Below are 23,439 nucleotides of genomic sequence, written 5' to 3'. Positions count from 1 at the left end.
AAATTGGGCAGAACCCACTTAAATCAAGATCTGACATTAACATAATTGTTTCAAGTGTGTTCTTTCTAAAAAAATATTTCAATGCATATTATTAAACAATTTTCAGCTATAATGGCTTCCACAAGCATTTCATAGCTTCTTTAGAAATCTGACTAAAAAACACCCTGCATTTCAATTGATCTAATTCAACACCAAACCTGTATATCATAAATGATATCCATTCAAAATTGAAATACATCTTTAATATTTTACATCATAGAACAGTAGTGCTGAAAGGAACACTGAGGTGGCTTAATCCAATGCACTCACATTAGAATAAAGAAACAGGTCCAAAGAGGTTCACTGATTTGCCTATGGTCACATAGCTAGACAGAAACAAAGTAAGGACTAAAAGCTGTTTAAAAGCCAGATTTCTTTACTTCCTGTCCAGTGTTTCTACTCCATATTTGCAAATGTACTGCTGCCCAGTCTTATATAACTTGATAATCTGTCTGGGTAACTGTTTCAAATTAATTAGTGCCAAAAGGGAATTACCTAGTCACAGCATTCACTGACTAGGGCAAAATGTAATGAACCATTGAAAATAGTCATTCATTTACTTGTCTTGGTTGTTTTGACTAATCTAATGGGTGACAGCATTAATGAAGGATAATGTATGGAATCCTGGAAGAATGTATCTCAGTCCAGAAATACCCAAGTAAATTGGCCTATCAAATTCACTGTCATTAGGACAATAAGAAATTTAGCTATAATTTCAAAATGGTATGTCCTAATATTACAATTCTAGTTTAGTGTTTTAAATTCACCTCTCCGTAGTTGTTAACCAGAAACTCAGAATTTAGATTGTAAAAGTTTATTGATATGATCAAAAAGAAAACAGCCAGACATTTGGTTATCTTTGCCACTACAATGTGTCATTTTAAGTAGTATTTTTAAATGCATAACAAATAATATTTAAACCATTACTAGAAAAGTTAATTAAGAGTCTACTTAAGGCACTTCAGATGAAAGCTAATTTCAACATTTCCACAAAAGTAACACTATTCTAAGTGTAGTAAATCTGCTTTCTACAGATTTTAGCCAGAATGCAACTTCTCTCCTTAAAGAAGAAGAATGTGCTCTTAAGAGAAAAAACACGTACAAAAAAACTGTCATTCTTTCAATGATCGTTGAAAATTATCTGGAGCTATACATTTTACATGGCAGTAATATTCCCCTGGTTAGTATGTACAAATCAGGGTATATTCATACAAGTCTCATAAGAATCACAGCATAAATTTACTTGGCCTGAGACAAGTACAAGAACAGCAGGTAAGGAATCCAGAATCAAACAATTTACAGTGGAGTAACAAAAACAGGCTCCACTAGAGAGTAAATATCCCCTCACCCACCAAATCTACTAACAAAAACAAAAACAAAACCCCCACATACAATATTTCTTCTTAGGCGATTATATCCATCTCTTTCTTCAAACCTCTATTATATAAGACTTCCAGACCACGCGGGAGAGTTATTAGATGGTAAATAGTAGCAGGCAGTCACAGTATTATTTTAATGTAATAATACTTCTAAGATTTATTAAACATTTTTTTCATTATCAGAATTCTCATATTTCCATTAATAGTGGCATTTCTGGATACTCTTTATAACTATGGGGGAGGTTATAGCTAGACCTAATGATAACCATCAACTTTCATTCTTCACAGAAATTTGGTTAGCACATACGGTTATTTTCACTGACAGAAAAAAAGATAAAACCCAAAACTTCTTCAAATGATTACTTTGTTCTCCACTTAAAGTGAGAAAATGAAGGCTAAAATAATAGCAAAAAACAGAACAGCTTTCAAGAAGCATTTACTTTCTATTCACAGGCAACAGCTTAATATTTCATGATCTTATTTTCCCAATCCTGGGGAGTCCTTTTCCTAAACACAAGGGTTAATGAAATATGTTGCAACTGTAATACGGATATCAACTTAACCAGATGAACCTAGATTTTTCTCTTAGGTACAAATGAAATAAGTGATGAGCTCTAATTTGCAGAAACGTTTTAGACCATTTAAAATTTACACTGATTTTAGCACTAAGCTACATTTTTATTAGAAAGGGGCCCACCTTAAATAAAAGAGAACTAGGGAGACAGAATGAGCCTGAAATCTTTCTAAATACAGGTAGTTAATACCACACTCATGCAGAAATCATAATCCTGTATTTAGAGATACTTCTTAATGTCTACAGCTACCAAGAAGCATAGTTTGCACTGCATTTCAGGAGGAAAGATGGAGAAGGACTGGCTAGTCTTTTTTTCTAAAGTCTAGACATGTACTCTGAAGAATGGTGTTCCATTTTCAGAAGACACATAGCCATATGATTTCTCTGCCCAAAAGGAAAGATGTGCAAAGTATACACATCCATGCAAAGATGGAAAAGTTAAGAATGGATTCTTGATGTTGTTATCAGAACTGCCCCCCACACCTTTGGATAAGATAATAAAAAATCAGATGGTCAAAAGTTAACTAAGGCAGTTTTGAACCTTGTTGTAACTAAAATGAAGTAGTAATTTAAATATTTTTTAATATTTAATTCCACTAAATTAAATATTCCACAAAGTTTACTGGGAAGGGAAGGTTAAGAGGAGAATCATATCCAAATAATTCATGATTTTGATGGAAAATTGCTTCTTAAGGCACTATACATCTTCTTTGGTTAAATGATTAACTATTTTAATCACTTGAAAAAAAGAGGTAATACAAAATACACAAATTGCATTCTTCTTTTCACACACACGTTTTTCATTTTTCAATTTCCATTACTCCAGTGTCTACATATCTCTGGAATCCTTTTTAACTCATCAGAAAGCTGAAACAAAAATATATACCAATCTATTAGTCTCTGAAAGAAAAGTAGTCTTTACTTCTATTAAATATCTTGATTTTTTCAGATCAAAGAACGTTTGGGTACATGTATAATAAACTTTGAGTATCAATCACAAAAAGTGAGAAACACTGAGATATTGAGGTAGTCTTAGGAGAAAAGGAAATAGAAATAACTTCGAATTAAAATATTTCCTGGAGACACAAATTAATAACTGAATCAACCACGGTGATCAAATAAGTAACAGAAGTCCCAGCTTCTGGGGAGCAGAAGATTACCCTTGCATCCCAGCTAGTATTCTAGAGGGGATAAATTATTTTAAAATGTACATACACAGAAGAATAAAAGTATAAAGCTAGAGGATTATAAGTCAAGGATCAAAGTTCTAGTAGGTTTTGGTCTTAAAATTAAATAAGTTTGCAGAAAATGCAAAAGAAGATTAAGTTGTTCACTAATCAAAATGCATTTAGGAATGTGACAATATAATGAACTGATCAGGAAGTGTTTCAAAATTACCTACTAAAAACTTGTGTTAAAAATACGAAGAATGAATGTGTCTCAAAAATATCACTTGATATACTTTACCTTTAGTGTTCATAGTCAGTTATACAACAGGACAATGTTGTATTCAAAGAATAGGAATTATAGTAAATGGCACTCAGATTATAAAACTAACTCACAACATTCCCCATTGTGTACTGGTACATTTATTTTGGCTAGTAACAGAATAAAACCAATAACTTATAACCAGGAGAATAATGTCTTCTCTGAGCCTTAGAGATCTCTATGAACATTTCAAGCCAATTAGACCTTCTTAAACACTCTTTCTTATTATACACTCTACAAACTGGATTCTAATCAAATGTTCTGTTTATGCCAGCTAAAGAGCCTGAAAAGTAGAGTGAGAAGTTTTAAAACACATTAGAAAAATAATTCTGTCCCCAAAAACACATAAAGTATGCAGATAAGGAACTGTATGAGTAGATAGGGTATAAAATGTCCTAATCATTATGTGTTTGATAGATTTCTAGGTTAAATTAGGAGATGTCAGAATAACCCTGAATGATGTTCCTGAGAAATCACATGCTATTGTTCATTGTATCATAATTATTTTAATTTCTACATGCAACATACCTAAACTAAAGCCTACCTCTTTGCTTTAAAAGCTAGAGTAATTTGGCAATACAGTCAAAAAAATTATAAAGCAACATCAACTCTAATCATTGTAAGTATAGATAATCACTATATAAATGAAAAATAATCATACCTATATGGATATCCATGATATTTAGATCTGAAAATAGAGAGCATCCAACTGAAGAATAATACAACGAGTCCAATACCAGCCACACACATTACTGCAGAAAAATAAAAGGAGAGTAAAATGAGCATGTTAAGCATAATAAAGAACAAAAGCATAACTTGTAGGCTATACTTCTAAGAGTAAAAAGCAAGGGCTTTAGTTTACTGGTAAATCTAAACTGTACAACAAATTTCATCCCCATTCTTGTATCTTCAGCAGTCTGCCTTCTCCTTTAATTTGCTCCATTACAATATAATAGAATAGTTCCATTTACATACTTGTGTAATTTAATTGTATGAAATAATGAATTTCATTAAAGCCATCAGTCAAGAATTTAGTGTTAAATACACTGTTTTATGACTGACAAGAAAATAACTCACTCACTTATTAAACTTCTTTCAAATTCTTAGTATGGTCTTATTTATTATTGATAAATACTCACTTAAAGACATCTGGCAATATCATTGTGAAAGCCTTACTTGAAAGTATTTTATTCATTCACCGGTAACTACACTGCTTGTATGAAGAACTCCTTCAACATGGATTCCTCATTTGAATTATGAGGGGAAAAAACCTGCCCAGATTCCGAGCCCTAAATTCATAGCTCTCTCCATTAATCCCACATGCTAAACCATGTTTAGCATAGCAGTTACCAACCTTAACTCTAGATGCTGACCCTACAATGCTCAAGTATGATTCCCATAACATGAGGCTCTTTGAGTCAGTCCCTCAACTAAGACTGGCTAAGAAGCACAGAAGGAGGGGTGTGGGAAAGCATGTGTGCTACAGCAATGGAAGCTCCAGGGAAACTGGAGCTCCATATTTATTGGCCGATATTAAAAACAACTTTTAGTTTTGTATACTTAAGAGAATAATTCTTTTTCCTTTTAAAATTTTCAAACAATATGATTAGGGGCCAAAATGTAAATGTTAAATATATTTTTTATGAGTATTAACACATGCTCTTTGGAGAAGTCTTTTTTTTCCCTAATCAAATGCACACATATATGTATATATACAGTTTCACTCTGAATATATATTTGTACTCCACTTTTTTCACGTATCTAAGAGTGCTTCAGGTAGTTCTTGGTACATAATAGGCGCTAAAGAAATATTTATTATTACTATTTGTGACTATTTCATTAAGTTAGAATCTTGGAAGTAGATCAAATTGTGACTATTTTAATATATGTCACCAAAATGTTTTACAATTTAAATTCATGCCAGCAGTGTAGTACCCAGATGGCCTTTCCCCGATAATGAATAATGAAATAGGCAATTTTTCAAAAGTCAAGAATGAAAGGATGTATATTGACTGGATAAAAAATTGTTACACTAGTTCTATTTTTCTAATATGTAATAAGTCATTTCAATTCAGCAAAATACGTATCTCCCAAATTTAAAATCCAATGCCATCATCTTTTTTCTAGAAGAAAAAGTAAATAGATTTATTAACCTAGGTTAATTTTGATGACATTTAACTCTTTAACCATAAAAAGAAAACTCTTTGATTTCATGTTAAGTAAATTAAATTACATTGTTTGCATTTCTTTGTAACAAATATCAGTGTGTGAATATTCTAATATATAAAAAGTCTATGCAAACCAATAGGAAAAGGAATAAGACTCTAATACATAAATGGCAAAAGACAAAAAGACATTTTACAGAAGGGAAAACACAAACAGCTAATAAACATCTAAGAAAATATTCAACTATATGAATAACCAAAGAAGTACAAAATAATGTACTTCCCCCTTATCTGATTAGCAAATATACACATACACATTTTTAATGAGGTTATCTAATGTTGATAAAGTTACAGTGAAACAAGCATTCTGAAATACCACTGGTAGGAGTCTAAATTATTAAAACATTTGGGGAAAGAATTTGGCATCGTCAGCTTAAAACATCAAGATAATTGAAAATACTCATACACAGTACCACACAGTCATTCTACTTTAAGGAATTAATATGAAAGAGGATAAAGTTTAATATGCACCATAATAGTCACTAAATAAGTATTATAATGAAAGTTAGGAAAAAAGTAAACACTTAAAATCAAATGGTTAAGTAAATTACAGTATAGACTATAAATTAAAAATTACGTATGGGAAAGTATTAGTGAAATATTTTAACTCTGGTTAAAAAGGGGTGGTATAAGATTCAAAGTATTATACATACAGTTGAAAAGATGTTTTTACAAATGGAAGGAACTTATATTATGTTAAAATTATTAGCTTTTCAATGGTGGAATAATGGGTAATTCTCCCCCAAAATGTTTCATTCTCCTATTTCCCCCCACATTTTCTACAATGAGCACATATTATTTTTATAAGAGTAAAGAAGTAAAATAATATAACTAAGAGGGGAAGTGATTAAAAGGACATTCTTTTTTCTGTATTAAAGGCAGAATTGCTACATCTTGGCATACGATATGACTTACTCTTTCGCTTTCCAATATCCATGTCAGATGTAGCAGCTTCACATAAAAGCACCATCCCTAAGGTAACCCCACCATCTTAGAAAAATTGTTTAAGGAGAAATTCACACAGACAAAAATGACATACAACTTTAATATTCCTAGAATAATATAGAATGAATAAATATATAAACCTTCTACTCTCAATTACAAAAAATTATAACTACATAATCTGGTGTCTACATAGTATGACAATTATTTACTATGAAGATATAATTAAAAAAATTAAGGTTAGAAAATTACTTTATTTGCACAAATAAAAACTGATATTTTAAACAAATGTCTGATATTTGTTTTTACATACTGTCTGATATCAGTATTTAAAACTGATATTTAAACTCATAGATGAAATATGAGTTTTCCTCTAAAATTGTACTTTGAAATAAACTTCTGGAACATTCTTCCAACTATTGTGCCAGTCTCATACACATTTTAAAAAAATTAAATAGCCATTTTGAATATTTCAACCACCCTCCAAAAAAGAACACACTTGAAATGTACACCATTTAAAGAATAGCAACTAATTTTTATTTGAAAAATAACTTATCAAAATTTTCCAGAATTTCAACAATTAACCTTTAAAGCACAAATTACTACTAAACTACCTAAGTTGTCCTATTCTAATAAAAAGAGAAAATCCTGCGAGCCATAACCTCACTTTTATTCAGCTTAATATAGACGCTATATAAATACAAAATAGACTTACTCGTGCAAAAGGTGACACATGGCATGGCAGAACAGTAAAATAAGAAAAATCACATTTTGAAACAAATAGAATGTGTCCTAGTAGAAAAGAGAGATTCACCCTGCAGTTTGGTGGATACAAACAGCAGTTTAAAATGCTCATATTAATTATGCATATACACATGCACATTGTATGCTACCTCATGTGGGTATAATTATACAGAAAGGGACATAAACTCATTCATGTTTTTTTGTTTCTTAGCCAAGTTGTCTTCTCCAGTGATTATTTTTTTTCTTACTGGGGTTCTTTGTATGCATGTAAGCATAAAGACTGATCATTTCTATAGGCTTTGGCTATAGGTACTCTGATTAATGGTTGAGACTTTTGTTTTTGGAATGGTTTGCTTCTGTATCATGGTCTATGAGTTTTCCATCTTACAGTATACCGCCAAGGTCCAGCTATCAAGAGCTATGATGCACTTCCATATGTATTGTTTCATTTCATTTATAGACTCTTTAAACTTTTACTATTATACTTTTACTGCCTCTTATAGGGAGGCACTATTAGTTGGAGTCACAAAGTTAGAGGAAATACAGACCATTCCTTGGACAAGTTTACACTCTAGTGGGGGGATACAAACAATAAATAATTACATAACCATGATGACATGTTACCCTGAGAGAACTAAATAGAAAACAGAGGAGGTGGTATTCCAAAACATACAGGAACTAGGCTATTAAACAAGCTACTAAGGGGACTTCCCTGCTGGTGCAGTGGTTAAGAATCCACCTGCCAATGCAGGGGACACAGGTTTGATCCCTGGTCTGGGAAGATCCCACATGCCATGGAGCAACTAAGCCCGTGCTCCACAACTACTGAGCCTGTGCTCTAGAGCTCATGCACCACAACTACTGAAGCCCGCACGCCCTAGAGCCCGCGAGCCACAACTACTGAGCCCACGTGCCGCAACTACTGAAACCCGTGCCATCTAGGGCCTGCGTGCTGCAACTACTGAGCCCATGTGCTGCAACTACTGAAGTCCATACACTTAGAGCCCATGCTCTGTAACAAGAGAAGCCACAATAACGAGAAGCCCCTGCACCGCAATGAAGAGTAGCCTCTGCTCGCCGCAACTAGAGAAAGCCTGCATGCAGCAACGAAGACCCAACGCAGCCAAAAATAAATTGAAAAAAATTAAATTAAAAAAATTAAATAAAAGAAATAAACGAGCTAGTAGGTTTGGGGTTCAAGATGGCGGAGTAGGAGGATGTGAGCTCACCTCCCACAACAAACATATCAAAAAACATCTAAATGTGGAATAATTCTTATGGAAACATAACTGGACACCGGCAGAAGAAATCCTATACAACCAAAACTGAAAGGAAGATCTCCATTTAACCGGGTAGGTCAGGAAAAAAAAAAAAAGGCGTCGGGTCAGGACCTACCCCTCCTGGAGGGATCTGTAAGAGAAGGTCGGCATGGGCAGATCCTCACCCTGGGGAGCGAGCAGGTCATGTCACAATCTGGGCATCCCAGTCCTTGCCTGCTAGGAAATTTGCTGGGACAGACAAAAGGGCTACAGAAGCTTAGACTCTACTTGCAAGGAGCACACGAGTGATGGCTTGCTAACCATCAGGGCGGAGTAAGCCCTGCACTGATGTCTGTCACCACACCACAACCCCAACCTGAAGGGGCGGACACCCCAGCTGCGCTCACTCCACCCTACAGCCTGGCGCGAGATCTGGGCAAAGACTTGGTCTAGCTATGCAGAGACAGACCAGGTTGCCTAGGGTGGTACCACAAGAACATGCAGCAGCTAAGCACTGAAATCTCAGGAAGACAGGCCCTGGGAGAGGACTCATCTAGCTATGCAAAGACTTCCTGGAGGGCCTGGGGTGTGGTCCAGGTGTACACAGTTGTTCCTATCACAGTGGCACCTAGGCTCTGCCAACTCCACCCCCTAGCTTAGCTCTAGATATGGGGCTGACAGGTCCTGGGAGAAGACTGCCACAGAGGCAGCCCAGATCTCTCATGGCAGTGCAGCCACCTCAATTCCTGCAGCCACAATGCTCCAACCCCCACAGCCTTGCACTAGATCTGGGACAAACACAACAAAGGGACGCAACTTTGTACTGCTTCTGAGCGGAACTGTGGATAGCTACACAGGCAGCACATAAGTCCTCTGTGACTGCATAGGCCTCACTTGCTTCAGCAATCACCTCCTTTGGGGCAGGGCACGCATTCAAGGGCAGTGAAGCCTGATTGAACCTGACCCTCAGGACTTCTATTCCAAGAACTGGGGAGCAGACCCTGCCCCTAACAGGGTAGGGATAGCCATGGAGCAGAGAGGAAGCCCACCTCATATCCTGCATAGTCTCTAGATACTCCAACACCAACCAAAACGCCCATCAAGGGGATAATGACCAGCACACCCTGAGGAAAGACGTGGCTGGCATCCACACCAAAACCACCCTCGCAGCAAAAACGTTGGACACACACAGTCTACACCGGGATGCTCCCACTTAAAAACACCCCTTTAAGACCACAGTAGATAACTGTTTCTCCTGAAATCATTGAGACAGAGAATGTTAAGTAAAATGAAAAGGCAGAAGAACTACTCCCAATTAAAGAACAAGAGAAATCCCCAGAGAAAACAAATAATGAAATAGACCTCATCAGTCTACTAGACCCCAAGTTCAAAAAGGTGGTAATAAAAATAACTGAATTACGAAAGATTATTGATAGAAATGCAGATCATTATAACAAGGAACTAGATAAAGAAAGGATTCTAAACGCAGCAAGAGAAAAACAGTCAGTTATAAGGAAACCTCCATAAGGCTATCAGCTGATTTCTCTGCAGAAACTTTGCAGGCCAGAAGGGAGTGGCATGATATATTCAAAGTCCTGTAAGGGAAAAACCTGAAATCAGGATAGCCAGCAAGATTATCATCTAGAATAGAAGGAGAGAGAAACAATTTCTCAGACAAGCAAAAACTAAAAGAATTCAGCAATACTAAACCTACCCTAAAAGAAATATTGAAGTGTCTTCTCTAAATAGAAAAGAAGCAAGGATCTATAGGAAAGGGAAAACCACAAGAGGAAAGGCAAATATAAAGGGTTTAAGATCACTTAAATAAACCAGTACATAGATTTAAGACAATTTAAAAATTTTTTAAAGTGACTGTAACTACAATAAACAGTAAAAGGTTAAGCATGAAGATGTAAAACAGAACATCAAAATCACAAAATGTGGGGGAGGGGAGTATATGCATATAAATGAATATATATAGGGTAGGCCGAAAGGTTCGTTTGGTTTTTTCCGTAAGATGGCTCTAGTAGCACTTAGTTGTCTTTAACTTCATTTGAAACAATTTTGTTAGACTGTATGTAACAGCTGTCATATCAGCGTGCATTTAAAAAAAACTTATCAAAATTGGTGAATTTTTGTGTAGCCATTTTAATATTGAAGATGGGGGGAAATAGCAACATTTTCAGCATAGTATGCTTTATTATTTCAAGAAAGGTAAAAACGCAACTGAAATGCAAAAAACGGTTTGTGCAGTGTATGGAGAAGGTGCTGTGACTGATCAAACATGTCAAAAGTGGTTTGCGGGGCTTCCTTGGTGGTGCAGTGGTTAAGAATCCGCCTGCCAATGCAGGGGACACGGGTTCGAGCCCTGGTCCGGGAAGATCCCACATGCCACAGAGCAACTAAGCCTGTGTACCACAACTACTGAGCCTGTGCTCTAGAGCCCACAAGCCACAACTACTGAGCCCGTGCGCCCTAGAGCCCATGCTCTGCCATGAGAAGCCACCTCAATGAGAAGCATGTGCAGCACAATGAAGAGTAGCCCCCACTCGCTGCAACTAGAGAAAGCCCACGTGCAGCAACAAACACCCAATGCAGCCAAAAATAAAATAAATAAATTTATAAAAACAAAAAAATTGGTTCGCAAAGTTTCATGCTGGAGATTTATCACTGGACCATGTGCCATGGTCGGGTAGACCAGTTGAAGTTGATAGCAATCGAATTGAGACATTAATTGAGAACAATCAACGTTATACCACGTGGGAGATAGCTGACATACTCAAAATATCCAAAACAAGTGCTGAAAATCATTTGCACCAGCTTGGTTACATGAATCACTTTGATGTTCGGGTTCCACATAAGTTAAGCAAAAAAAAAAAAAAAAACCTTCTTGACCGTATTTCCACATGTGATCTACTGAAAAGTAATGAAAACGTTCCATCTTTAAAACAAATTGTGACAGGCAATGAAAAGTGGACACTGTACAACAATGTGGAACAGAAGAGATCGTGGGTCAAGCGAAATGATCCACCACCAACCACACCAAAGACCAGTCTTCATCCAAAGAAGGTGATGTTGTGTATATGGTGGGATTGGAAGGGAATCCTCTATTATGAGCTCTTTCCGGAAAACCAAACGATTAATTCCAACAAGTACTGCTCCCAATTAGACCAACTGAAAGCGGAACTCGATGAAAAGCGTCCAGAATTAGTCAACAGAAAATGCATAATCTTCCATCAGGATAACGCTAGACTGCATGTTTCTTTGATGACCAGGCAAAAAGTGTTACAATTTGGCTGGGAAGTTCTGATTCATCCTCCGTATTCACCAGACATTGCACCTTCGGATTTCCATTTATTTCGGTCTTTACAAAATTATCTTAATGGAAAAAATTTCAATTCCCTGGAAGACTGTAAAAGGCACCTGGAACAGTTCTTTGTCATACAGAGTGAAGTAAGTCAGAAAGAGAAAGACAAATACCATATGCTAACACATATATATGGAATTTAAGAAAAAAAATGTCATGAAGAACCTAGGGGTAAAACAGAAATAAAGACACAGACCTACTAGAGCATGGACTTGAGGATATGGGAAGGGGGAAGGGTAAGGTGTGACAAAGCGAGAGAGAGGCATGGACATATATACACTACCAAACGTAAGGTAGATAGCTAGTGGGAAGCAGCAGCATAGCACAGGGAGATCAGCTCAGTGCTTTGTGACCGCCTGGAGGGGTGGGATAGGGAGGGTGGGAGGGAGGGAGATGCAAGAGGGAAGGGATATGGGAACAGATGTATATGTATAACTGATTCACTTTGTTATAAAGCAGAAACTAATACACCATTGTGAAGCAATTATACTCCAATAAAGTTGTAAAAAAAAAAGATAAAAAGTTTTGGGAGGATGGAATTATGAAGTTGTCTGAAAAATGGCAGAAAGTAGTGGAACAAATGGGTGAAGACGTTGTTCAATCAAGTTCTTGGTGAAAATGAAAAATGTCTTTTATTTTTACTTAAAAACCGAAGGCACTTTTCGGCCAACCCAATATATATGAATCTATGTACGAAACAGAAACAGACTCATAGACATAGAAAACAAACTTATGATTATGAAAGGGGAGAGGGAGGGAGGGACAAATTAGTGTTATGGGATTAACAAACACAAACTACTATACATAAAATAGATAAGAAAAAAGGATTTACTGTATAGCACAGGTAATTATATTCAATATCTTGTAATAACCTATAATGGAATATAATCTGAAAAAAAACTGAATCAGTATGTTGTACACCTGAAACTAACACAAATATTGTAAATCAACTATACTTCAATAAAAAAAATAAAAGAGCCAGTAGAAGAAAGTACATTATATATGATGAAGGCAAAGATATTTGTATAAAATTAAGCATAAGTATAGAATTGTGGGAAAATGTTTGTTACTTTGATTATTATTGTCCAAGCTATGTTTAAACAATTTCTTTGCTTACTGAATTAGCAGTTTAAAAAAATAATACATAACGATGGTTAGGACTTGCCAGGGAAAGCAGGGCACATATATATTTCTGGCAGCAAACCTCCCTACCCCCCCGCCTTTTTTTTTTTTTTCGGTATGCGGGCCTCTCACTGTTGTGGCCTCTCCCATTGTGGAGCACAGGCTCCGGACACGCAGGCTCAGCGGCCATGGCTCACGGGCCCAGCCGCTCCGCGGCATGTGGGATCTTCCCGGACCAGGGCACGAACCTGTCTCCCCTGCATCGGCAGGTGGACTCTCAACCACTGCGCCACCAGGGAATCACCCCCCCACACCTTTTCATTTTTGGCCGCACTGCATGCTATGTGGGATCTTAGTTCCCTGACCAGGGATTGAACCCACACCCCCTGCACTAGAAGCACAGAATTTTAACCATTGGACTGCCAGGGAAGTCCCTCCTACCCTTAAATTTAAGCAAAAACCTTTTGGAAAACAATTTGGACAAAACACGAAGAGCAATAGACAGATTTACACGCTTTGTTTCATACTTCTGGAAATTCAGAGATATGCCAATTATTTATTTATTTATTTTTTGGCTGTGCCGTGTGTCTTGCAGGATCTTATTTCCCTGACCAGGGATCAAACCTGGGCCCTCAGCAGTGAAAGCCTGGAATCCTAACCACTGGACCACCAAGGAATGCTGTCAATTATTTTTATAGCCAAGAAAACATTCTTTCCAATATTCACTAATAGGAGAATAATTGAATTATGATATATCCATTATAAAGACATTGATGACTATTTTTCCTTTTCCTTGCCAATGTTTTCTTATTGCTCTGTAATTCTCATGCACTTTTGTAACTTTGAAGGCCATATACAATTTATTAAATGCTTATAATACATTAAAAAACCAAATTGTGTGTGAGGTATGTCTATAACTATAAAAAATGGAACTCCTCTTAGTCATCTAGATGATGGGATGACAAGGCAGGGCAAATGACATTACCACCAAGTCACTGGGCAGATTCTCTAACAGCCTGGGCTACAACTGATTCCAGTATGTCAATGTTAGGACCCCTTGGCTGAGAAGCACAACTCTAGGAACATTACATTTATTCACCTTGTTGATTTGCTCCACAGAGTCACTGATTATGCATTCAGGTGGGTAAACTATGATCAGTAATACTAAGAAATGTAGACTGCTACCTATCTGATATCACTGCTATCTATTCTGCAGCTTACAGAGACATCAATTTTCAGATGTGAGAAAGTAAAAATCTGCCCTGCCATTCGAGAGGATGGGCCAACACACATATAAAGTAGCTGCACAGTTTACAGGAAATAATATTTCTCCCTAGGACATGCTGCAGCTGTAAAATGTCAAAATAAACCCTGTCTTTGAGTAACTACAGTTTTCTTACTCAACGAGGAACCTTGTTCTCTAAACTCGTAGACTGATTCAAATTATATCAGTAAGAAGGAAACATTCCATTCTTGACTGGAGGATCTAAGTTACTCAATTTACAAGTACAATTTCTAAGTAGCCTCAATTTACAACCAAAGTACAGAGCTTTAAAAAAGGAGTTTCTGGGTTTCCCTGGTGGTGCAGTAGTTAAGAATCCACCTGCCAATGCAGGGGGCACGGGTTCGAGCCCCGGTCTGGGAAGATCCCACATGCTGCAGAGCAACTAAGCCTACGAGCCACAACTATTGAGCTCATGTGCCACAACTACTGAAGCCCACACGCCTAGAGCCTGTGCTCTGCAACGAGAGAAGCTACCACAACGAGAAGTCCACGCACTGCAACAAAGAGTAGCCCCGCTTGCCACAACTAGAGAAAGCCTGCATGCAGCAACGAAGATTTAACGCAGACAAAAATAAATAAATAAATTTAATTTTTTTAAAAAAAGGAGTTTCTGAAGACAAATTCCCAAATTTATCTGAACGGTGTAGTTTCCAGGAAACAGAACCCTGGGTCCACTTCACAGTCCAGACCTGATTCTGATCCCTTTACACTTAGCCTGGCTTTGCTTTGAGCTCATCAAAACATTGCTTCATTTACATTTCATCTAAGTTCCACCTTTCCTTAAATCCTATAACAACTCTATCTTTCCTTAGGTAAGATATCCCATGGTCCCTTTGATTTGTAGTCTCCTTTGTAGCAATGATCCAATAAACTTGGCTTTATCAGACTTGCAGGTTTGTCCCTGGTGGTCTTTAGCTGATCAGGCTAAGACAGATGACACAGTAATATGATTCCAAAGATATTATGACTTGCACTAATAAGAGAGCAGCCTCAACCAAATGCTGTACAATGTGAGAAAACAGACAAATTAAAATGTGGCACCAAGAACTTATTGTAAAGAGGATACTAAACAGAAGAACAATGTGTGTTTCAGCTACAAACTGGGCTTGGCTGCTTCCATGGATATAATTCTGGGGGAAAAAAAGGACAAAATTTAATCTTTAAATATACATTAAATTTCGGTGATTTAATCCTAAAATTGACTACTTTCAAACACTATGAAATTAATAATTCACCTGATGTATGTAAGCATTGGATCTGTGGCATTCATCAGTAAAAAGTTTGATTGAAATGAAAGCTATTTCTGTGTTATTTATTATTTGTACTTATTCACTGTACTTATACTATGTTTTCAACAACAAAATATATGAGAAAACTAGTTTTTCAGTGTAGAAGACCATGAGGTACAATAAAATAAACTCCATGAAAACAGGGACTACGTTTTTCTTATCACTATACCTAGTAATACCTAGTACAGTGCCTAGAAAGGATAGATGCTCAAGTACTTGATCATCTATTATTCTATTTAGTTGAAGGCTAACTTTCATTCTTAGACAGCTTACTCAAAAGAACTACCAAATGGGATAAGGAACTTCCCACTTTTAAGAGTACTGCACAGCTTTTTAGCAATTGAAGCTCATTAATACAAAGAGATTGAAAAGTCAAAACTAAATTTAGTTCATTCATACGCTGGCACTGATCTCACAGGATAATAATAACTAAGGTTAACTTTAGTATAAGATGAAAAGAAATCCTGGACTTTCCCTTACCACATGTCCTGTGTGGGGATTCTTATGAGCATATGGTGGTCCTCTTATATGGTTCCACATTTGACCAGATGTCATAGCAAGCACAAAACACTAGGAAACAAAAAGTAATGAAATACTCATATAACATGGTGTAGCTGTTCCCACCTTGATTAGACTCATAGGTGTATGAAAAGTGCACCCTCTCAAGTAATATATGAAATAATTTTTTCAGATAAATGATAAAAGATAAAAGGCTTATATTTCATCACAAGGATCACAAGAATCAATAATATTTACTTTGAAAGGAAAACAGTGTTTTAAAATTATAAATAAACTGACACAAGTTTAAAATTGAATATTGAAAAGTGTTTTAGAAGAATATTTTCAAAAGAACTGGAGATTTTCGTAGGGGTGACAGCCTTTCAGGTTGAATAAAAACTGGGTACAATGAGTTCCTTCAAGCTCTGGCCATCCTAATGAGATAATGGAGGAAACAAACTGATTTTAAGGTATACAATAAAAATATATAAAATATTTTCCCACAGGTAAGAAATAAACAAAATGCCACCTAACAATGTAATATTAGGAGTTTTATTCAAGCAATTTTTCTTCTAAAATTCACTTACCAGAGCCGCAAAAGCCCATCCAGTTTTATTAAAGAGAAATTCCATATTGCTTCTTCGAAGATACACAAGTCCACCAATAACAGCCAAAAGCAATCCCAACATAAGGGGACCAGCATAATTTGGGGGTCTAATTACTCTAATCTAATGGAAAGGAGAGAAAAACACTTTAAAGTATGAAATTTATCCATTAATTATACAGTTCAAAACACTTTGAAATGAAAGCAATCAAAACTAGTGTGGTCATTTTCAAGAAAAATTACACTTTTTCTTTTCATCCTAATGAAAAAGTCTACAATGTACCCTAAAATGGGATGGATACAATATTCTCTTTAACCGCAACATAACATCTTTTATTTATCTATTTATTTATTTTTGCTTTTTGAAAGACATTTTTTTTCACAACATAACATCTTTTAGATTAAGAAGAATTTGCCAAGTACAACTAGATAGTCTGTGGACTTAAGAAGGACAAAAGAGTGGTTTCCATGCTGAATTGACTACGTAATAAAGGATGTTTTGTAATGTCAGTCTTTCATCAGGATGATTCTGTTAAATGCTACTTACGAAGGGACTGACAAACTATCACTACCTCAGTGATATGGGGATAAGACCAATCAGGACCTCCCAGAAAGATTCAAAGTGGATAATGACAAAGTAACTTTCTACTGTACAAAGCAAGGAAACTTACATTGACATCAGTTCTGTCAGCAATCCACCGGGCAATCTGCTCAGCTGAAAATCCACGCACCTGCAACTCATATGTATCACCCCGTTTGGGTTTCCCTTTTGCAGGAAAGTTGATGAAAGTTGGAGCTGAATTCATGTTTAGCTGAATAAAAAGTATTGCATGAAAATATAAACTACCAAGAAAATAATCTTAACAGCAAATATTATCTTGAAATTTAGGCATTTTACAAAGATGAGGAAGCACAGGTTTAGGTAGGTTAAGTGATTTGCCTAAGGAAACTGGTAAGTGATGGAGACAGGATTCAAACCGAAGGGTGCTTGTGACCTTAACTAGTACACTTTACTTACCAAATATAAATTCCTAGCTAAGAAACCAACATTTTACTCCTTTAGAATGGAAAATTTCCCATACCGCAATCACTTTAATCTGTTCAGAGATTATGCAAAACATAATACATTTATGAGAACTAAAATTGTCTCATGTAGCTTAGGTAAGCTCCAAATAGAGCACACTCTCTATTTTTTTTTTTGGCCGTGACACGTGGGACCTTAGTTCCCTGACCAGGGATGGAACCTGCACCCCCTGCAGTGGAAGTGCAGTGTCTTAACCACTGGACCGCCAGGGAAGTCCCCTAGAGCACATTCTCAATTTGGAGGAAACAAGATCAGGATAAGAGAGTGCTCTATTGTAGTGAAAACCAATACGAAATGATAACCAATATGAGAAATAGTCAATTCTAAAAGGTTCATAAATGTTTAGTGATAAGCATCACATTTCTCTGTTCTCTGTCATGAGACCATGGTACTCTTAAGAAGATAACACTGGAATTGCTAAGGTAAAGAATCTATGACCTACTCATCTGCATTATATCTTTCCTGATGTGATATAACTATACTTGTGGAAAATAAAAAGTCTAAGTCCAGGGAAAAGATGTTGACCAACAGATGCAAGCATTCAGGTCCCCTCAGCAGGTAACCCTTTAATGGAGATTGGCTTGTATAAAACAATTATAACTTAAGACATCAACCAATAAAATAACCCACTCCCTTGCTTTGATTCTATACTTATTACAGTAACCCTTCTAACAGAAATATTTTTAGATATTCTCATAAGGGGAGAGAGTATACCGATAGTGGACATGATTATTTTGGTCTCCTTGGCAGTAAAATATGGCAAATTGGTGAATTAAAAGATTAGGTCTTTGGTTACCAATGTCCATGGATTTTTATGGTTTGGTGAGTATATACAAAGTCTGCAGAGCTAGATAAGTTCTGGCTACACTGTTAAAAATTCAATTTGAGTTTGCAAAACTTAAGAAACACACCCTGGATAGTGTTCATGCCACCAAACTGCTGCCCAAACTTTAGGCCAAACTCTTCAGTATTTGTTTAGCTATATAGCAGTTCCCACTTGTCTGCAGTTTCACTTTCCAGAGTTTCAGTTACCCATGGGCAACTGTAGTCTGAAAATACTAAACAGAAAATTCCAGAAATAAACAATTCAAAAATTTTAAATTGCAGCCATTCTGAGCCGTGTGATGAAATCTCTCGCCATACCACCCAGGATGTGAATCACCCCTTTGTCCAGCATATCCCATCCATTAGTCACTTAGTGTTGGTTATCAGATCAACTGTCATGGTACCACAATGTTTATGTTCAAGTAACCCTTATTTTACTTAATAATGGCCCCAAACACAAGAGTAGTGATGCTGGCAATTCAGATATCCCAAAGAGAAGCTGTAAAGTGCTTCCTTTAAGTGAAAAGGTGAAAGTTCTCAACTTAATAAGGAAAGAAAAAAAATCATGTGCTGAGGTTGCTAAGACCTATGGTAAGAGTGAATCTTCATGAAATTGTGAAGAAGGAAGATAAATTCATGCTGACTTTGCTGTTCCACCTCAACTGCAAAAATTACAGCCACAGTAAGCGATAAGTGTTTAATTAAGATAGAAAAGGTAAGATAGAAAAGATAAATTGGTACAACAAAATATTTTGAGAGAGAGACCACATTCACATAAATTTATTACAGTATATTGTTTTAATTCTTCCATTTTATTATTATTGTTGCTAATCTCTTACTGTACTAATTTATAAATTAAACTTTATCATAGGTATGTATGTATGTATGCATGTATAAGAAAAAATACAGTTACATATAGGGTTCGGTACTGTCTGCAGTTTCAGGGTCTTAGAATGTATCCCCTGTGGATAGAGGGGACTATTGTACCTCCTTTGGATTTAAAATATACATATGCGTCTAAAAGAACTAGGTAATATATGAAATCCATTTCCTTATGAAATAAAAAATTACAGGGTTATGAAGACCAACTCCAGTCCATTCTGGCAGCCACTATTACCATTTCTAGACCTTTCTGAATTTATTCATATACATGTGTACGTACCAACAGAAAACATATAATATTGCTTTGTGTGTGCCTTATTTTAACAAAAATGGTATCACATTAACTGTAATATTCTGCAATTTGCTTTTTATTATTCAACCAAGTTTGAGAGATTTATCCATGACAGTATGTATATATATATATATATATATATATATGTATATACATATATATATAGAGAGAGACCTCACTCTCACAGTTTATTAAGTAATTATGCTATTATTGGTATTTTAGTTCTTTTTTTCCCTTTTTTTACAATTAAAAATGATGTTGTAATGAACAGCCATGTACATATCTCCCTGTATACATCTGAGAGTGTTTCTCTAGAAATGGAATAATTAGTTCATGGGGCAGAAACATCTTAAATTAAAATGGATAGAGCCAACTCGCCTTCAGAAGTGGCTGTACCAATTTACACTCCTACCCAAAGACATAGGAAGGTATCTGTTTCCCCACATTCTTGCCAAAAGCTGATCTAATGGATGAACATTGTGTATCACCATTATTGTAATTTGTATTTCCATGATTACTAGTATAACATCTTTATACCAAATCAGCTCTGTAAAAACATCTTGTAGGCTACAGACACAATCAACAGAGTGAAAAAGCAATCAATGGAATGGGAGAAATATCTACAAATCATATGTCTGATAAGGGGCTAATATCCAGAATACATAAAGAACTCCTATAACTAAAAAACAAACATTAAAAACTGGGCAAAGGATATGGATAGACATTTCTCAAAAAAGATATACAAATTGCCAACAAGCACATGAAAAGATGTTCTACATCACTAATCATTAAAGAATTACAAGTCAAAACCACAATGAGACACCATCTCACACTCATTAGGACAACTACTATCAAAAAATCAAAAATAATGCAAAATGGTGCAGCCACTATGGAAAACAATATGGAAGCTACTAAAAATAATAAAAAATGGAACTACCATATGATCCAGGAATTCTACTTCTGGGTATAAATCTAAAACAACTGAAAGCAGGGTCTTGAAGAGATATTTGTATACCTATGTTGATAGCAGCATTATTCACAATAGCCAAAAGGTGGAAGCAACCCAAGTGTCCATCAACAGATGATTGGATAAATAAAATGTGGTATATGCATACAGTGCAACATTATTCAGCCTTAAGAAGCAAGGAAATTTTGATGCATGCTACAACATGGATAAACTTTGAGGACATTATCCTAAGTGAAATAAGCCAGTCACAAAAAGACAAATACTGTATGATTCCACTCATATGAGGTACCGACAGTAGTCAAATTCATAGAGACAAAGTAGAATGATAGTTGCCAGGAGCTGGAGGAAGAGGGAATAAGGAATTATTTAATGTGTAAAGAGTTCCAGTTTTATGAGGTGAAAAGAGTTCTGGAGGTTGGTTGTACAACAACCTGAATGTACTGAACACTACTGAACCACATTTAAGAATGGTTAAGATAGTACATTTCATGTTATGCCTATTTCCTCACAATTAAAACATTTTTTAAAGTCTTGCAGGCTTTGAAAATCCTTAGATGTTCAAGAACCAAAATAAGATGTACTGTTTTTGGTAGGTACCACTTTTTATCCATGCTTAACTTTTGTATACTGTGGCATATGACATTGTTCTTTGGAGAAAGGTTTGAATTTCTTCCACAGATGGACACACTGCCATCCTTATTCCACTAACTCTAAATATAGCTCTAAAATGGACATTGATATTAAAAGGTATTTGACGTAGAAGAAAATTGGTTTTGTACTTTTACAAATCACTAACAGAAATTCTTTACGTGTATCTTGTTAAAATAAATGGAATTACAATTTTTAATTTCCAAAAACAGTCCTTGCTTTAATAGTAGAGAATGAGAAAGCAGTTTCTTAAACTTTAGAAATTGTTTCCTTTGGTCTAAAAAGGCCTAAATGCACTAACCTTTTAGGCTATAGCGTGTTTTATGAATATACTGATTTTGATTTATAGAGCTGTGTGAGACTAGAATATGACCAGCATGATGACATACTGTAAAATGGAACATTAATCCATCCGTTTGACATTTACTGAACATCTATTATGTGCTTAGCACTAATGGCTACAGGATGTTGGCTCTGCCCATAAGTAAGTATATTCTAAGAGGGACTGTCAAACAACTCTAGGGTTAATTCTACTATAAGATAGAATCTGGATATATATAGATATATAATAGAAATATAAGGAAAGTAGTGTGACAATACAAGAAAATGGTTGATTCACATTTGAGGATTTGAAAAGGCTTCAGGGGAATATCTGAAATGAGGCTTAAAGGGTAAACAGAACTTTGAAAGTGGAGAGAAAGGGAGCAAGGGAGAAAAGATACTTTATGTTGTAGGAAAGGATCAACAATGTTGAAATAAAACAATGACATAATATAATTATGGGAAAGGTGGTTATGTGTTTGGAGTAAAGAGGGCATGAAGTGAGGAGGACTAAGGAATTTTGGCTTTAGTCTATATGCCACTATTTCCAAAAATGTGTTCCATAGAATATAACTAAAATGCTCCATTAAGTGGTCCAATAATTGGGGAAGTTCTGCATATTACAGCTCAGTATTAGAATGGAAGGAATAACACATTTCAGCATGTTGAAGTCTATGAGAAGTCCTGTGTTGGAAAACAGTTTCTCATGTTTATGCATGTCTTGTGAGCAGAGGCACTGACTGCCTTTTTCTGGATGATCTTCTCAAGGATGTTTGTACATCCTTAGAAGATAGTAACAGAGTCTCCCTCCAAAGCAAAGGGCACGCATGCTTACTAGCCTTTATGGAAGATTTGGGTTCCCAAAGCTTAGAGTTCCTCTTCCATAATGCAACCCACTCATTTTCCTTGCATTGTCCTATGGGAAGTGGGGCTTAGGGAACCAGTGCAATGAAGTGTTGATACTTTGGATTTTGTTGTTGTGAGTAATAAAGTCCTTTAACTCCAACCCAGGAGTGTCATGTCATCTGTGAGCATCTATGAAACTGGCAGGGTCACTTGTTAGCTTGCACGTAGAATAAAACCTCAAGACCCTTCATAGTTCTTGATACCATGAAGTAAAAAATAAAATTTAATTTTGTTTAAACTAAGGTTTCCCAAATTTTATTTTCCCCCAAGTATTCTTATTAATACCTTCTAGAAAAAAAAACCTCTAAGAACTGTTAATGGCAGGCAATATGGGGAGAGTATTATATGGATGGTAAGTTCAAAGAAAGAAGATGAAGGCCTTGGAAGTAAAGGATGATGGATGTTGTAGAAAAAGAGGAATGTCAAAGAAGTGTCACCAATGATACAGAACCCAAGAGGAACGGGTTTGAGTGGAAGTAGGAGAGACAGGAGTTTTATTTGGGACATAATGAATTTTTGGATTGGGAAGTCATTCATATAAAGGTGTACAACAAGAAGTTATATCCAAATCTTTCCTTTCATGTTTTATATAATTGTTGAGTAAAATATGTCCAAATATATGAGTTAGACAGATTTATAAACAGACAAAACTCAATCTATGTCCTTGAATCTATGGATTGCATCTATGTCCCCTTATAC

The 23,439-nt window shown here is 35.8% G+C and overlaps 1 protein-coding gene across 1 annotated transcript in view; it reads right to left on the bottom strand.

Annotated features, from left to right (window-relative positions):
- Positions 1-837: 837 nt before the first annotated feature.
- MAGT1 (magnesium transporter 1) overlaps positions 838-23,439 on the bottom strand; it is a 46,391-nt gene continuing 23,789 nt past the window's right edge. Inside the window, exons 4-10 of the mRNA XM_081222791.1 lie at positions 17,487-17,627; positions 16,799-16,939; positions 16,194-16,283; positions 15,491-15,554; positions 6,621-6,695; positions 4,142-4,232; positions 838-2,859 (exon numbers count right to left, since the gene is read on the bottom strand). Coding sequence (XP_081078917.1) covers positions 2,844-2,859; positions 4,142-4,232; positions 6,621-6,695; positions 15,491-15,554; positions 16,194-16,283; positions 16,799-16,939; positions 17,487-17,627 — 618 coding nt within the window. The 3' untranslated portion in view covers positions 838-2,843. The remainder of the gene's footprint in view (positions 2,860-4,141; positions 4,233-6,620; positions 6,696-15,490; positions 15,555-16,193; positions 16,284-16,798; positions 16,940-17,486; positions 17,628-23,439) is intronic.

Source organism: Mesoplodon bidens (genome assembly GCF_964165515.1).
Source record: "Mesoplodon bidens genome assembly, chromosome: X".
NCBI classification, from domain to species: Eukaryota; Metazoa; Chordata; class Mammalia; order Artiodactyla; family Ziphiidae; genus Mesoplodon; species Mesoplodon bidens.
The sequence above is the reverse complement of the archived record's forward strand: the minus strand, read 5'-3'. Positions and strand labels throughout refer to the sequence as shown.